Here is an 18,442-nt window from a genome sequence, read left to right on the forward strand (position 1 = left end):
GGGTGAGGGGACGTCACTGTGAGTAATCAGGAGATGTCCCCTTAGTGCCCTACCCGCCAATTTTAACTGCACCGCCCTTAGTACACACACCCCTCCCTCCTCAATATATACATCCCAACATAAACACACGGTTGGTCCCTGGACCAACCGTGTGTAAACTGGCGGCTCGAGCTCTGCTTGGTTCTCGTGAGTCCGGCAGCCGCTAACCCAGACCGGCCGGTCGGCTCGCAGTCCGAATTCTTACACATAACAAAACAACAAAACGCACATGTAACAAAGCACCCTCTCCTCAAACACATTAATAAATCCAGCTGTTCTGCTAAGAGAGGTTCACTCGGTCCACTGGCACCGGAGCCCGAACGCAGAGCTCGGGTGCTGGTTCCAGACGTCAGTGGGCACGCAACCCCCCCCCCCCCCCCCCATCTCCCTTGTGAGCGGTGAAAGAGAGGGGAGAGCCAGCGGGGTGAGAGCGGGGCGAGAGCGGAGCAGCGCTTTTCACTGGGCCTCCGCAGAGCAGCTGGTCGGTCCCGTATGCGCTCCAAAGCTTTCTCTCAGCGAAACACCGTCCATGCATGATGTAAACCAGGGCAGTAGTGACACACGATCGGAATGACCGTTTACATGCACCACGATCGGATAAACGATCGGTATAACCCACCTATCTCGATCGGAAAGAAATTCTGATCCGAACGAGTCTGATCGGGGAAGAGTATTCCGAACGGCGCGTTTACATGACGCATTTTCTTTCCAATCAGGCGTTCATTCCGATTACTTTTGCCCATGTAAACGCGGCTGTTGTGACACTTTCGGTCGGAATAAATCATTTGGGCATGCGCAGTAGTGTTAAAAAATCCCGGAAGAGGAAATAGGTCCCGTTGTAAACAAACAGCTGCCACATTCATTTATGCAGCAGCTCGGTAATAAACAAGACGATCTTCCAAAAATGCTTTTATTAATGTTATGAATATTATGAAGGGCCTGTTCGCTCATCATTTTATTTAATCCGTGTGATCAGTGCTTTTTTTGTGGAAGAACGGAGCTGGAAGAAGGGTTAGGACAGACTAACACGGGCTAACAACATTAGCCTTTGATGGACACAAATCCAGGACCATGCGGGAAAAGCTGCAATCTGCAGCTTGGCTGCACGTAGATGTCTGGGAATAACATCAGTCTTTATTTTGTTGGGACACAACTGGAAACACAAATCCACGTGATTGTTTGAACAGTTTCTAAGGACTGAGCGACATTTATTTCTGCTCTGAAAAGTTCACACATCGCCCCAAAGCCGTTGTGTGAGCTGACGGCCCGAGCTCTGCTCGGACGCGGCTCTCCTGAGTCCTGCAGCCGCTAACCCAGAGCGGCGGGACGGCTCCCAGTCCGAAGTCTCCCACACATAACAAAACAACAAAACACACGTAACAAAGCATCCTCCCACCCCTCAAACAGAAAGTTATTAATCCGGCTGCTCTGCTCACTCGGTCCACTGGCACCCGAGCCCGGAGCTCCCTCGTGAGGGGTGTAAGAAAGGCGAAGAGCCAGCGGAGCGAGTGCAGAGCTTTTTAACAGGGCGTCCGCAGAGCAGCTGGTCGGTCCCGTATGCGCTCCAAAGCTTTCTCTCAGTAAAAGACCGTCTATGCATGACGCAAACCAGAGCAGTAGTGACACACGATCGGAATGAACCGTTTACATGCTCCACGATTCGGATAAACAATCGGTATAACCCACCTATCTCGATCGGAAAGAAATTTTTATCCGCACGAGTCTGATCGGGGCAGGCTATTCCGAACGGCGTGTTTCCATCCATCCATCTTCCTCTGCTTATCCGGACCGGGTCGCGGGGCCAGCAGTCTAAGCAGAGATGCCCAGACTTCCCTCGCCCCAGCCACTTCCTCCAGCTCCTCTGGGGGACCCCAAGGCATTCCCAGACCAGCCGAGAGTTGTAGTCTCTCCAACGTGTCCTGGGTCTTCCCCGGGGCCTCCGCCCAGTGGGACATGCCCGGAATACCTCTCCAGTGAGGCGTCCAGGAGGCATCCGGACTAGATGCCCGAGCCACCTCAACTGGCTCCTTTCGACGTGAAAGAGAAGCGGTTCTACTCCGAGCTCTCCGAAGGTGACCGAGCTTCTCACCCTATCTCTAAGGGAGCACCCCGCCACCCTATGGAGGAAGCTCATTACAGCCGTTTGTATTCGGGACCTCGTTCTTTCGGTCAAGACCCATAGCTCATGACCATAGGTGAGTCTTGGAACAAAGATCGACCGGTAAGAATAGAATAGAATAGAATGGCTTTATTGTCATTGTGCATAGTACAATGAGATTTAAGCATCACCATCAGTGCAAGAACAGTAAGGAAGGGAAAAGTAGTAAAGATAACATTGTAATATAATAAAATCAAACAAGCAAACAAACAGTATATACAAGTGTGCAATATAAGCTGTAAAGTGTATTGGAGAGTGCCGAGATAATTGTTCAAAAATTGCGTATGAAAAAACTGTGCGTAGACATGTCAAAGTGCAGAGGTGGCAATGAGGTAGATAGATGACACTGTGGACAGTTTGTGGACAGAGTTAACAGGAATATATTTTTTTTGTTTTTTTTGTTTCTTATCTGTGCATTCGGGAATTGAGGATTGTTATTGCCTTTGGAAATAAGCTGTTTTTTAGTCTGTTCGTTTTGCTTCTGATGCCTCTGTAGCGCCTCCCGGAGGGCATCAGGTTGAACAGGTCTGAGCCGGGGTGTGAGCTGTCCTTAATGATGTTCTGAGCCCTAGTGAGACAGCGCGCAGAGTAGATGTCCGTCAGGGTGGGGAGAGGGCACCCAATGATTTTCTCAGCTGTCTCTACAACTCTCTGCAGTCTCTTTTTATCCGCGGCCGTGCAGCTGCCGAACCAAACAGTTATGCAGTATGTGAGCAGGCTCTGGATGGATGACTGGTAAAAGGTCAGCAGCAGGTTGGTTTTAATTTTGTTCTTCCTGAGGACCCTCAGGAAGTGCAGACGCTGCTGAGCCTTCTTGATGATGGCGGTGGTGTTGGCTGTCCAGGAAAGGTCTGCAGAGATGATGATGCCGAGGAACTTGAAGGTGTGGACCCTCTCCACATGCTCCCCATTAATAAGGAGGGGGGCTGGGCCCGCGCCATGTTTCCTGAAGTCGACTATGATCTCCCTGGTTTTGCTGGTGTTCAGGGTGAGGTTGTTTTCTGAGGACCAGGTTGTCAACTTCAGGACCTCCTCTCTGTAGGCAGACTCCTTCCCCCTGGGAATGAGTCCGACCACCGTGGTGTCGTCGGCAAACTTTATGATGCAGTTGTTGTTGTGGGCTGGACTGCAGTCGTAAGTGTATAGGCAGTACAGCAGGGGGCTTAGCACACAGCCCTGTGGGGCCCCAATGTTCAGTGTGCGGGTGGAGGAGTGGTGGGGGCCAAGTCTCACAGTTTGTGTTCTGTTTGTGAGGAAGTTGTTAATCCAATTGCATGTGAGGGGTGGGAGGCCGAGAGTGAGCAGTTTATTGCAGAGTCTGTCCGGGATTATTGTGTTAAAAGCAGAACTGTAATCCACAAAGAGCATCCGGACGTAGCTCTGCTGCTGCTCCAGGTGGTTCAGTGCGGAGTGGAGAGCCACGGCTACGGCGTCCTCTGTGGATCTGTTCTTGCGGTATGCGAACTGGTGGGTGTCCAAGTCAGTGGGAAGGTGGTCTCTGATGTGCTGGAGCATCAGCCTTTCAAAGCACTTCATTATGACTGGTGTGAGGGCCACTGGGCGATAGTCATTGAGGCTGGTGGTAGGAGATGTTTTTGGCACAGGGATTATGGTTGCTGATTTCAGGCAGGATGGTATTGCTGCCTGGGCCAGGGAGAAGTTGAAGATATTTGTGAAGGTGGGGGCGAGCTGATGGGAACACGCCCTGAGCACTTTGCCTGGAACTTTGAGAAATTGAGAGCTTTGCTTTTCGGCTCAGCTCTCTCTTCACCACAACGGACCGATACATCGACTGCTTAACTACTGACGCCGCTCCGATCCGCCTGTCAATCTCACGCTCCGGTCTTCCCTCACTAGTGAACAAGACCCCCAGATATTTAAACTCCTCCACCTGGGGCAAGGACACTCCACCCACCGAGAGATGGCAATCTACCTTTCTCCGGTCAAGAACTATGGCCTCGGATTTAGCGTGTTTACATGACGCATTTTCCTTCCGATCAGGCAGTCTTTCCGATTACTTTTGCCCATGTAAACGCAGCTAATATCGTGCATTGACCCAGGGTTACCAAGTGGAGCGTAATTACGCTAACTCATATCCAGTCTTTTAGAACCGACATACCCAGAGTAAGCAAGTTCAGGCGGATTTCAGCCAGAGTTCAGGGTTACAGTCAGGGTAGTTTAATCATGCTTCCTGGAATACCCCCCTGTTTTTATTTTCAATCCCTTCATTATATGAAAAAGAAGAATGGCTTGAAATTGCTTAGTTTTGCTCAGAAATACAAACTTAATGAGGACCCCTAACCAGTATTAAACTATTTTGATGGATCTCTGTTCTTTTATTTTATTTATTTATTTTTAATTTTGTGTGTGTGTTATGTTCATTCATTTTTTCTATGTTTTTATTTTTTTATGTTTATATGTTATGTTCGGCAAGTGTGATTGCTATTCGAGGTAATGTTGATTATGTCATTACTGTTAGTTATTTTATGTATGATACCTCAATTGTCAAAGTTTTGGAAAAAATATAGAATAAATAAACATACATGTATGCGCTTAAAAAAAACTATGAATACGAGTCGATTTCCATGGATCAGCCAATGTGCGTTTAGATCCCACCCACTTTCACTGATTGACAGACAGACTCATTCTGCTGGAAAAGCTCTTCATGAAATAAATAAGCCATTCTGAAAAACAGCAACGTAAAATAAAAACAAAGATACTTTGAAAAATATGTATTTTGAAATCCGAAGTTCTGAAAAAAGACTTAGAATTATAATAATATACAACATTATTAAAATTAATCATTTAAAATGCTGTCTTAAAATAATGGACAGGTTTTTTAAGCAAAATCAAACACATTTAATAATAAAATTAATAATTTAAAATCTGTGTGCAGATTTTTCACAATTTCATGATCTTTTTATATATCTATGATAGATTTATTGAATGATTGTGTATTTGCAGAGGGTCATATTTATTTAATTATGAACAGTTTGAGACTCCATATATAAGTAGCCAACTTTGAATTTGAATAAGATGACTGGTGCATAATTCCAGGCCTTGGATAGTATATCCTCGTTCTACAAGTCATCCACTATCACCTCACACAGTCTTGTGTACTTTTACTGAATAGTTTTCAAAATACTAGTAGGCCAGGTTATCAGTAGTATGAATATATTAATACGTGTATAACACCATTTTAATAACTGACAGTACAAATATGTGAATAAGGTTCACATGGTTTTGTTGGGGGGATTGTTTTTTCTTTTGCATTTCTATTTTAGTAGTACAGTATTGAGAACAGATCAGACGTTTTAGTGTGCAAACATGAAGGGCTCCCATCCCGTGTGGTGCAGGCGCACGGCATGTCTCTCTGCTGCCCCCTGTAGGGTGAAGCGGGAACAACCCGCAGGAACGGCACATGGAGAACAGTCACTTCCCGGAACCGCAGAGGTTCGGTATGAGCTGCTGGAAGACATAGAAAGAATGGAAGAAAACTTTTGTCCCATGAGCGGAGAGTTGTCGTTGTTTTCTTGAGGACTGGTGTCGCTGCGCTGAAGCTCTGGGCTGGTAGAAGAAGCAGATCCCGTTTTTTTCTGACTTAGAAGAAGAAAGCTAAGTTGGATTCTTACATCATCATACCACAGCTGCACGATGGATGCAAACACGTAAGTAGACCTGCTGTTGCGCAGAAAAAGCATAGCTGATGTTGGCATGATGGTCGTAAATGTAGTTTCCAGTACGACGCTGAAGTTGGCTTCCGATTCACAGCTTCCGATTCGCGAGGGCACTAAAAGGAACATTCCGCTGCATTTTTCGCACTAAGATCACCTAAAACCGGGTCCTGTAAAACTACTGGACCTAAATTGCTCAAACCTGGATTGAACTATAATTTATATAGCAAAAAACGCATTAAACACAGTTTCTGATCTGTGGAACCTTCTTCTGATTTGTGAAAATGTGAAATAGGTTGATTTTTATCGCATTTTTACGCACTGTGTGAGTCCACCTCAGACCAGGTCCTGTTCCTGACATTTTGGGGGACATTTAATTTTTAATAATTCCTTTACATTTTTCTATTTTTTTTAACCCTTGTGCTATCTTAGATGACCCCCCCCCTTGCATTGACGTGTTCTCCCTACCATGACAAAGGTGGATAAAGGTGGAAAGATTTCATGTGATCCATGGACACCAGTGAAGATCACAAATCATTGAAGAAAAAAGGTTCAGAGCACTGTCTAGTGGGTCTGGATGACCCAACTCCCAATGTTAAAGTGCCTAGGATAGCACAAGGGTTATACAGGATTTTATTATTGTGTTTATTTACAGAGCCATAATAACATATCACCTGGGTGCGCAAAATCACTTTGTTGCATTGAACAGACTCGGCACAGACAAAAGCTGACACTTTTACTATGGACTACAGGAACCCAAGAAGGCTGACGAGGCAACATCAAAATCTCAGACATCAACAAAAGAAACTGGAAAACAGATGTCAGATTGGACACTTAGGCTACGTTCACACTGCAGGGCTTAATGCTCAATTCGGATTTTTTGAAAAAATCCGAATTGTTTGCTAGACCGTTCACATTTCCAAGTAAATCCGAACTTTTGTGATCTCCAGTGTGACCGTGACACGACCCAAACGAGACCCGCATGCGCAGAAGCCAGAAGAATACTCAACGGTGAACGACGTCACTCGTTTGCGGAGCCAACGTTAACAATGGATGTCAACAACAGTGTTGTCAAAAGCGGAGCTCTTTTTGTAATATTAAATTTATTTTCACAAAGGAGCAGCACAATTACAATCTTCTCATTTTAAGAAGGCATTGGAGTCGGGATCGTCTGTACCCACTGTAGTGGAAGAGGAATGTGTATGTGCTGGGGCCGCGCGCCCGCGTGTGTGCAAGCGCGTGCCGCGATAGAGAATAGGGGGGGGCAGTGTGGGCGCGCATTCATGTTGTGTGTTACGGAGGACGGTAATAAAAGAAGGTTTCCCCCAAAATAAATGCTATGGACTCTTTATTAACCCGTTCTGGAGAATCTAAGGATCAGAACAGGGAGGAGGAGGAGGGGGATTGCCTGGGTCCCCCGCGCTTCTGAGCACGGTCAAAGGGGAGAAAGAAAAAAAAGTTATCGCGGTAAAGGTTCAACACCACGCTCTGCCATTTATCTGGAATTTTTTTCAAAAACCGCCCAGTTGCGATCAGAGCCCTGGAGTTTGGCCTGAAAAGAGCGATCAGCCCAAATATTAATCCAATCGGTGACCTCTCTTCCCTTCTACTGACTGATCTCAGCAGCATCGTCCACCATGGTTGATGTTTACGTTCTCGTTCCCGCCTACTTCAACGCAAAATGATGACGTTTGTTGCGTGTCGATGACGTACAGTTCGGAATCAAGTCGCCTGGCCGGTCAGACGGCGGTCGCAATTGAAAAGATCGGCTACAATTCGGAATCAGGCCGGCAAACCCACGGGGCCTGGGTCGCATTTGAAAAGATCGGATCTGTGTCATTCAGACTGTCATGAAAAGATCGGAATTGGGCCGCTTAGGGGCAAAAAATTCGGAATTGGGTCGTTTCAGCCTGCAGTGTGAACGTAGCCATAGTTATGGTCAGGGTTAGCATGTGCCCCTGATTTAAGTTTTAGTTATTGTTAAAATTTTTCATGGTTTGTTTCCTGATTTACTTTAAAGTTTCTGTTTTGGTGTTTTGCTTTCAGTTGTCCTTCCCTCGTCCTGATTAATCTTCAATTGCATAAAATGCGATAAAATGATACTATTTCACACAGCAGTTTTTTTAACAGGACCTGGTCTGAGGTGGACTCAGTGCATAAAATGCGATAAAAAATCCCTCTATTTCACATTTTCACAAATCAGAAGAAGGTTTCACAAATCAGAAACTGTGTTTAATGTATTCTTCACTATCTAAATCATAATTTAATCCAGGTTTGAGCAGTCCAGGTCCAGAGTTTTTGAACAGGACCTGGTCTGAGGTGATCTTAGTGCGAAAAATGCAGCGGAATGTTCCTTTAGTGCCCTCGCGAATCGGACGCTGTGAATCGGAAGCACACTTCAGCGTTGTTTCACGACAGGTTCCTGAGTGAAGTGGGTTTCAGGCTGAGGGTCTCGCACACCTCCAGCAGACGGAGATCCACGCATCTGTCTGCCCCCCTGTGTGAACTTCCATTCCATACAAACTCTTTTCTACCACATAAAAAACTATGTCGATCTTTTTTTAAATCTTTAAGCTGTATTGGAAAAAAATCTTTTTGCGATTTCTATCAGTTTAAGTCTTTAAGTCTCTTTAGCTGGAGGTCAGAGGAGAATCCAGAATCAGCGGACATCAGAAGGAGGTTAAATTTACAAGTAAAACAGTCTTTATTACTGATCCTAGAAAATGAACGCTTTTAAGATCTGGATTAGCAAGATTTTAAAATCTGTGCAGACAGAGGTGGTATGTGAAAGGCTCAAATGGGGTGGGCTGGTGTCTTCTCATGGTGTAATTACCCCTTGTGCTATCCTATGACCCCACCCTTACTTTGACGTGTTATCTAGGGATGGGTATCGTTAAGGTTTTAACGGTACTACTACTCTTATTTATACTGCTTATCGATCCGGTATTTTAATGGTATTCATCGATACTATTTGAGGACAAAAAATAAATAAATAAATAACAAATTAAGAACATAAAGTGTTTTATTTCCTCATTATACAGCAACTTTTTTTTAACAAAACTTTTTACTTTATACATGATAATAGGGTTGTGCCGATGGACGATACCATCGTCCATCGTGATGGGTGACTGACATCACAATGGAGAGACACCATCGTGATGCCACGCCCCCGCCACGCTGCGAGTCTGCACCATAAGACGCGGTTACATGTGCAAAATATCTTGATAAGGATTATTGGTCGGATTAGAATCCAACCGTGTAGATGGGGCCCAGAAAAACGTTTTCAGATTATAAAAAACATTCACATGGGTCACACTTTCGGTCGGAATAAATCATTCGCACATGAGCAGTAGTGTTTTTAAAAACCGGAAGAGAAACGTAGTTCCACCGAGCGGCTACATACGTCAGCTTGGTATTATACAACATGATCTCCTAATTGTGCTTTTATTAATGTTACGGTTATGAAGCGCCTGTTTGCTCATTATTTTAATTTTATTCCGTGTGGTCAGTGCTTTTTCTGTTGAAAAACGGAGCCGGACAGAAGCCAGGATTAGCAGTATGCTAACAACATTAGCATGAACATAAAATCCATGCGTGAAACGCTGCAATCTGCATCCTGGCTGCACGTAAACATGTGGGAATAACATCAGCCTTTATTTTGTGTGGACACGACTGGAAACACAAATCCACATGATTGTTTGAACGGTTTCTAAGGACTGAGCGGCCTTTCTGCTTCGAAGCTTACACACTGCGTTAGCTATCGCTCCGAGCTCTGCCCTGACACACACTTTTACCGGGAGACCCGGTTCTAAATTCCGGTTGCTCGTTCACGTAGAGCTGCGGGACAGATCACAGTCCTAAGTCTCCCACACGTTACAAAGCATCCTTACTTCCCCTAAAACACAAAACTGTAAGACGGTCGCTTGCTCCACGGGTCCACTTGACTAATCAAGTGCAGGACCGGACCACTTCTTTTCATTTTGTTTATTTTATTTTTTTTAAAGTCACTTCCCTTAGTTTAGACTGGATTATCGCGGATGAGTCATTATTTTGGAAAAATAAAATAAATAAAGTAATAAAGTAAAATAATGAATAATATTTATATAATAACAACCCCCCCCAACGATATCATCGTCTGACTGCAAACATTGTCAACTGCCAATTTAGGGGAAGTCGCCCAACCCTACATGATAATGTTACAATACAAACCTGGAACGCACGAGGATGTGCTAGACCAGGGGTCTAACCTGTACCTCTCAAAGAGCTATTTGGATCAGTTTCCCACTGAGATGGATAAAGGTGGAAAGATTTCATGTAATCAATGGTAGCCAGTGAAGATCACATATCATTGAAGAAAAAAGATTCAGAGCACTGTCTAGTGGGTCTAGATGACCCAACTCCCAATGGTAAAGTGCCTAGGATAGCACAAGGGTTACATGGGGTGTTAGAAAAAAGCAATTTCTGCAACATATATATATATATATCTATATATATATATATAGATAGATAGATATCTATCTATATATATCTATATATATATATATGTCTGTTGCTGCCAGCAACATATAAAAACGCAGATTGCAGTGTTTTGTAGCGGACTCGGATATGAACGAGTGATGCACGGCGGCTAATAGGTTAATGCACTCAGCGTCAACCAAAATACTATCGGCAAAGTGGGCCAAAGTTCTGCAGAACCTCCCGGCAATGGATTCTAGATCAGCGACCTGATGGATCAGAGTGATGTCCACAACACTCTGCAATAAAGCCAAAAAAATCAGCTTTAGTTTATTTCCATGTGAGAAAGCGTGGATGCAGCGGTGCAGTGCTGATATGCAAACAAAGCATCTTTGTCACATTACAGGAACTTTCCTTCACCCTGTCATGCTGCCTCATCAACCCACTTTATTGTTCCTGGAAAGAATTAGTGTGTGTGCCCCACCACACACTTTATTTTTGAAGCACCATTCAGCCTCCTGAACCATTTAAAAGTACTGGAGAAGCTGCATTTAATTCAATTCAATTCAATTTTACTAGTACAGCCCAAATTCACAACAACAGTCGTCTCGATGGGCTTTGTAGACGTAATTGAAAAAGTAATACTTAAAATCAAAAGGATCATGAATACATAGAGTTAAATTGGAAAATACTAAAATGAACTAACTAACTTACTAAACTAAACTGGACATTGCTGCCCTTAGACCTCCCTTGGCGGTAAGGAAAAACTCCTAAAAAAAACGGATTCCGGAAAAAAGGAAGAAACCCCAGGGATGTAAACATGAAGGAGGGATCCTCTCCCATGATGAACAGGCGATTTACCAGAACTCTTAGAGAAGAATTAACTTATCTAACTCTACAACTACATATTTGAAGTCCAGCAGACGAGCTTCATCCAGATGGAGTTGGGGGGACGGCCGGGGAGCGAGTCGAGCCGAAGACAGGATCCACAGCCAGGTGTAGGAGCAGTTGTGGAGGCGAGCCAGAGCCAGGAAGGGAGAGGGAAAGAGGGACAGTACGTGAATCGCACTGCACCGAACAGAGGCATGGAGACCTAAATGATAAATAAATGATCAAGAATAGAGAAGGAGGGTAGAAGTAGATGAGAGAAGAGGACAGAACCCCAGTGAATTTAGCAATGCTAAAAATTAAAAGCGCTTTATTTCCCCAATCATACTTTTTACAACCTTATTGGTTAAGGCACATTTATTCAAATTTTTTTTTCATATACTAAAATGTATTTTGTGGTGTAAATCAGGCAATGCTGACAGTTCCCTTCCTATATTTTAAGTTACCAAAAAACTTAACATTTGGATCATTAAACAAACTGAATTTGACCATTTTATTACAACGAAAGACATATTGAAATTCAGCTTGAGTTTTTTCCAAGTCATAATTAAAAAAAAAAGACAAAAATGTTTTCCGATACAATATCGGGATACGTATCGTATCGCCAGACTATTGCCAATACACACCCCTAGTAATTTGTGGTTTTCTCTCCTGGTGTGATTGGTGAGGTCTTCTTGTGGTGTAATCGATGACGTATTCTTATGGTGTAATTCGTGGTTTTTTCTCTTTGTGTGATTGCTGATGTCTTGTCGTTGTGTGGTAATTGGCGTCTGCTTGTGTAACAGGTTCAGTATGGTCGCCGATGTACAATTAGGAGGACGAGACTCCCAACTCCGGTCACTGTGTCTTTATTGCCTTCAAAACAGCGCAAGAAAACACAGCATTAGTCGACAACAAGAGTGCAGCTCCCCATATGATAAAAAGGAAAAAAAAGGTGCGATCAAAACTGGCACAAAAGAAGACAACAAAGAAAAAGATAGTTGAAAATAAATGTAAATGATTCTACAGCAGTTTCATGTCAATAGCATCAACTTTTAACATATTTAAGGAGCTAATACCAATCTTGCAACAACTAACTTACAATATTGGGAGACCGCAGAAAACACAACTCACCAGTACAAACTGCTCATTCAAACTGAAAAGGAGGGGCATGGTGAAGGGAGGGTGTGTCTCACTAATTACCTTCCCTGCGCAACAGGTAACAGTGTGGAGCTAATTTATTTAATAAAAGAATTGGAAAATTAACAAAACACATATTTGTATAATGTGTTAACTCGGAATAAAATACTTTCAAAATTAAATCATCACTGTGAAGTTTTAAGAATTTTCATACATAAAAATCAACTCGCTACACTTGTTGTGTGATTGCTGGTGTCTTCTCATGGTGTGATTGTTTATGTCCTCTTTTGGTGCAATCGGTGACATCATCTCATGGTGTAATTGGTGGTTTCCTTTCTTGGTGTGATTGCTGTCTTGATGTTGATGATGTCTTTTCGTGGTGTGATAATTGGGGTCTGCTTGTCGTGTGATTGCTGATGTCTTCTTGTGGTGTGAAAATTGGTGACTGGTTGTCACGTGATTACTGATGTCTTTCTGTGGTGTGAAAATTGGTGTCTGCTTGTCGTGTGATTGCTGATGTCATTCCGTGGTGTGATAATTGGTGTCTGCTTGTCGTGTGATTGCTGGTGACAAGCGGGTGAAATGAGCTTCCTCCGTAGGGTGGCTGGGAAGAAGCTTGGTCACCTGGAGAGAGGTCTGATTAGAACATCTTCTCCTTCACATAGAGAGGAGCCAGTTGAGGTGGCTCAGGCATCTGGTCCAAATGCCGCTTAGACTCCTCCCTGGGGAGGTATTTTGGGCATGTTCCACTGAGCAATGCCCCTGGGGAAGACTGCTGGAGAGACTATGTCTCCCAGCTGGCCTGGGAACGTCTCAGGGTCCCCCCAGAGGAGCTGGGGGACGTGGCCGGGGAGAGGGAAGTTTGGGCATCTTTGCTTAGAGTGCTTCCCCTGCTACCTGGTCCCAGATAAGCGGAAGAAGATGGATGGATGGATGGCAGTGGCTCAGGCGGTTGAGCAGGTTGTCCAATGATCAAAGGGTGGGCGGTTCGATCCCCGCTCCCACCAGCCAAAATGTCTTTGTGTCCTTGGGCAAGACACTTCACCCTCCTTGCCTCCAGTGTGGCTCCACTGGCATGTGAATGTGCATGAATGTCCAGGTGATGGTCAGAGGGGCCGTAGGCGCGAAATGGCAGCCACGCCTCTGTCAGTCTGCCCCAGGACAGCTGTGGCTACAACAGTAGATACCATCATCAAATATGAATGAATGATGGACACACTGTAAGCACTTTGTGCATCTGGAAAAGCGCAGAAAAATCCAATTATTATTATGAATGAATGAACATCTTCTGAGTGGGTTTGTTTGGCTCTGTTTATTCAGGGGTTGCTTTATTTTGAGAAATTCATATTCTTTCTTGAATATAAGCTGCACTGTGATTATATTTGCATCATAATAATTAAAAGGAGATTAACTTTAAGACCTTGTTGAAGGGTTTGTTACATTTTGTACTGTTGGATCTATTCCCTGGGCCTAAATGTCTACTTAAATCCACTTTAGTTTTATGTTCAATTGACCGGAACCAAGGCCCCCAGACTCTTTCTATTAAAGTTTCCTTCTTTCCTTCTATAGCCCTCTGCATTTATCCTGACTTGGTACTGGCACACACAAGTTCTGGATAGTTCCTGCTCCTGTTTGCAATTAAATTGCTTTTTTTTCCAGGACTTTCATGGAAGAAATGGAAGAATGCAATCAGACAATTTCTCTGGACACCTTCTTTCATTTTTCGCTCATTCCAGCTGTAAGTTGACCTTTGATTTAACTTCTTAAAATCAGAAAGCAAGAGTAACAAATCAGAAAATGGTGACGTAAGAACCTTAAACTGCTGAACCTTGTAGGTAATTACTTTTTTTTCTGAGGCGTGATTAAATGTTGATTCATTTTGCAGCAGTAATAGTTTATGTAAAGGATGTAGAGTGGATCCACAGATGATGATTACTAGGGCTGTTGCTGTAACTTTATGTTCGTGGGGGGGGGGGTCATATGTTCACCAGGTGCTGATTGCAGGAGTGCTGTCATTCCTCCAAACTCGAGGCCGTGAGCTCTTCATCGACAACAGGGTGCCCTTCCTGGGAAGACGTTTTGCAGTGGTGGTGTAATTTGAAAGCAGCAACGATTTTTAAAAAGCCTTCAATCTTTTAGAACTTAGAGCCCCCCTTTAACAATTTATTTAAATAAAAACGTTCCCAGTGGTTTTTTAATTATTAATTCAATTTAATAATTATGATCAGGAAGTTTTTAACCAAAATCCCACAAACTAAATGTCTTCAAAAATCAATATTTCATGTTTATCTGAAGCCTCTGTTTCCAAAATCTCTCTACATGGGTGTGGCCATTGGTGCTGAGCTGAGTATCCCTGCCCTCTTTCCCCCCCTTCTGCAAGCTGTGTCTTGCCTGAGTGAAGAGCTTGACACAAGTGGGGGGGGGCACAAACGTCACCGACTGACTGTCTCAGAAAATGTGAAAATTGTTGAATTCACTTGAACAGCAAGTCTGAAAAAAAAATGTTTTGTTTCTTGGACATAGTAGTTTCTGCAGAGCAGCAGGAGTTTATAAGAAAATCACCTCAGAGTCCTTGGAGGGACTGTTGGTGCGGTGTGAGCCTGCCTTCATTTCCCTACTTCCCCCTTTTTCGACACGTTCTCCCACTAGCTTACAGCCCCTCACACCCCAACCTAACATTAGCAGCACAACAAAAACAGTGAGCGGGAATTTAAAACATGTCTTTGAATTTATTTAAGTACAAAAGCAGAATAGATACTTTGAAGACCCACTCAGATGAAAACTGCGTTTTTTGATGTTTTTGATGTTTTTGACATTTTTGATGTCAAAAATGTCAGCTGCAATATTGCTCCCCATTGTTGTTGCACTGGTAGTGTTGGCTTGGCTTACTCCCCACCACCAGTCCCGCCCACAACTCTGAGGTGAATTTCTAATGAACTCCTGCTGCTCTGCAGAAACTATGTCCTAGAAAACGACACATGGCTTTAGATTTTGGTTAAAAATGGCAAAATCATAAATAAAAAACCCCCGGGAATGCCTTGAAAATTAGATCAAAAGAAAATTGGAGTGGGACTTAAAAGAAAAACTTCCAGAAATCTTTATGGTCTCATCTGTGCTGTTGTGTAATCAATCTTTCAGATTTTTTGATGTTTTGTCTTCTCGATGACGCAGGCCTTTGGACACTTTGAGCAGCTTCAGTAACCGCTGGTCCTACGGCTTTGCATTTGGTGCCATGGCAAACATGGCATTTGTGTTTTTTCGCCAAGAATTCCGGCCTTTTAAACTTCCTTCATGGGCAATAGGTACCCAGTTAGGTTTTATCACCACCTCAGTGTACAGGCGGCTTGTACTAATTAAAATGAATGCATCTTTCCCTGAATATTCAGCTATAGAAATCCTGCTTGGAGCTTTAGAATTGGGGCTGGTGTATTTCCCCTTTTTTGCCTGTCTGTCAACACCATTTCGGCTGCCTGGATCGGTGATGGGCATACTTTACTCTGTGTTCTGGTAAGTATTTCTTATATGGGTTTCATAGTTCACCACTGTGTGTACCTTATACAATTAAAAAAAAGAAAAGATGAAAACATTTCAAATGTGCTCCTTTCTAGGATTGCCATCACAGTCTGGGATGTAGTCACCTGTCCTAACGTTTGGGTGAAGGTGGGTGTGTGATCAAGCATTATTTGGTATGTGTAGTGCCCCCCCCCCCACACCAACTGCACCCCCCTCAAAAAAGTTTTACACTTCACATTTTAGTTTGGTTTTACCATATTTTTACCATAATTTGGCTATTGATCGCAGGCCATCAAAAATAAATATTTTTTTTGTGAATGCCATCAGAAAATAATAATCCTCACAGAAAAGTATGTCACTTGATTGACATGCAGATCGACTATTTGAACATCCTCTGAGACATACGTCACTGCACATGTGTGTTTAACTACACTGCCTACCATCATCTGCGCGCACGGTCCCCAGCAGAGATCTACTCTTGCCCGCAAGAGCGTTTATTGAAACCCGAGCCCGTGCTTCCTCGATTGGAATCCAGACAGAGACGCCCCATTTGACCCAGACGTCCTGCCACGGCGCCTGCTGCCAGCTGTGCATTATTACCCAGCAGAGTAGGCTTATAGTCTCATCTTATTACTACATCGTGTGATGGCTAAGAGCAGCAGTGACAGTTAAGCTGGAACCGAGGGAGACATTGTACAAACAGAAGATAATTTTGTTTCCGATTTGTTGGATAACGCGCAGCAACAGAAGTCTGTGGACAACGAAGGACTCCGACTCGGCAAGGATAAGCTCACTTAATTGACAGGCAATCTTGCAGATAACTGGAAACAAAGATTTTTTTTTTTCAAATTTGTTTTTATTGCAAACAAAGAGAGAGTTGTTACATACATAAAATACAATGAAACAAAGATATACCGTAATTTCCGGGTTATAGAGCGCACCCGATTACAAGCCGCACCCACTAATTTTCACGTATTAAGCTTGCGTCCTACATACATAACCCGCGTCAGTGTACAAGCCGCATGCATTACGCAACGCCGTCAGCCCGACAAAGCACGTCCTGACTCCCAGATTGGGTGCAAATGTAGGAGTAGAAAGCCTTGCGTCAGCTCATTAACTTGAATACACCAACATCTGCCAAACAGCAAGGATGTCACTTCTGTTCACAAGTTCCTCAGTTATGTTTTTTTGTTTTTTTTGTTTTTTTACTCATTGACAATTGAGGTATCATACATAAAATTACAAACAGTAACCATATAATCAACATTACATCCCTCAGTTATGATGAGGACATTTACCTCCGCGATTCCCCATTTCCCATGAGTCTTAGGGGCTAAAGGCGGGGCCAATGCCTGCCAATGCCTGGGTCGCCACACTGTTGTACGTGTTTAAGAATGAGCAAGGAGCAGCATTGGATGGAGGGGCGAACGGGGACAGCTCTCCTTCCGCTTGTGTCGGGGCAGCAATATGGTAGGAACAGGGCTGGTTAAAAAAACACACCAGTAAAATAAAGCAGCGGCAACTGAAAAGCGCGCGCCTCAGCGCGGCGCGTGCGTCAGAAGTTTCTTTCCACAACAAACACTGTTGCTCCGGGGCTGCCTATGCGCTCCGCGCTCGCCCCGCGCGCTCCTTGTCTCCCCTTCCTATCTTCTCCGACACCCCTGGCCAGGGCGGCTCCAGGGATGAGCGCTTCGTCCCCATTGCGCCGGTGGACGGAGCGAATTGTATCTGTGCAGAGCAATCGGACTTAATACTTTACGTTTTGTGGATGCGTTGTTACGTGTGGGAGCCTTCAGACTGCCATCGGTCCTGCAGCTCTATGTGAACGAACAGCAGGGGAACTTCTCTCCAGCTCACATGGCGGCTGTGGGGCAGGATGAGCTTTTCAAAGTAAAATTTCGCTCAGTCCCTAGAAACCGTTAAAACGATCACGTCAATTTGTGTTTCCAGTAGTGTCCCGAAAAAATAAAGGCTGATGTTATTCCCACATATTTACGTGCAGCCAAGCTGCAGATTGCAGCTTTTCCGTCACGCAGCTGACCGGCTTTTCCAAACCCGTTGGTGATGGTGGATTTTTTCACGCTGCTCTTAACGATTGCTTTTAACTTGAAAGCTGCATCATATTGTAGTGGCGATCACGTGCACGTTGGGTCTAATGGCACCAAAGGATTCTAGGATGCGGCTGGGCATGCGTGTTTCTTTTTGTTGAACCATGACTGAAGTGTCTAATGTTAAAAATTATTAATTAAGAAGAGTTGGAATGTTTTAAACTATAAACTGGATTGTGATGGGTTGTGATGGTAAGGGCGACAGTGGCTCAGGTGGTTGAGTGGGTCGTCCAATGATCGAAGGGTTGGCCCTGCTCCCACCAGCCAAAATGTCTTTGTGTCCTTGGGCAAGACACTTCACCCTCCTTGCCTCCAGTGTGGCTCCACTGGCGTGTGAATGTGCATGAATGATCCCGGTGATGGTCAGAGGGGCCGTAGGCGCGAACTGGCAGACACGCCTCTGTCAGTCTGCCCCAGGGCAGCTGTGGCTACAACTGTAGCTTACCATCACCAAGTCTGAATGAGGAGTGTATGAATAATGGACACAA

At 44.2% G+C, this 18,442-nt stretch overlaps 1 protein-coding gene across 6 annotated transcripts in view; it reads left to right on the plus strand.

Moving 5' to 3' along the window:
* Positions 1–18,442, plus strand: part of LOC101165497 (stimulated by retinoic acid gene 6 protein-like) — an 86,975-nt gene that overhangs the window by 14,338 nt on the left and 54,195 nt on the right. For 2 of the 6 annotated variants that reach the window (XR_013647883.1, XM_023963039.1), the window contains exons 2-6: positions 13,993–14,071; positions 14,325–14,425; positions 15,505–15,635; positions 15,720–15,840; positions 15,942–15,993. Coding sequence is in view for 5 of the 6 variants with exons in the window: in XM_023963039.1 (XP_023818807.1) it covers positions 13,993–14,071; positions 14,325–14,425; positions 15,505–15,635; positions 15,720–15,840; positions 15,942–15,993 (484 nt within the window). In the remaining variant the exon portion in view is untranslated. Of the gene's footprint in view, positions 1–5,584; positions 5,866–13,992; positions 14,072–14,324; positions 14,426–15,504; positions 15,636–15,719; positions 15,841–15,941; positions 15,994–18,442 lie in introns of those variants that run through there. The other 4 variants (XM_011484056.4, XM_020709278.3, XM_078932226.1 and 1 more) reach the window with 4 other exon arrangements.

This window comes from Oryzias latipes, chromosome 15 (assembly GCF_053564925.1).
Source record: "Oryzias latipes strain Hd-rR chromosome 15, Olatipes_Hd-rR_3.1".
In the NCBI taxonomy this organism is placed as follows: Eukaryota; Metazoa; Chordata; class Actinopteri; order Beloniformes; family Adrianichthyidae; genus Oryzias; species Oryzias latipes.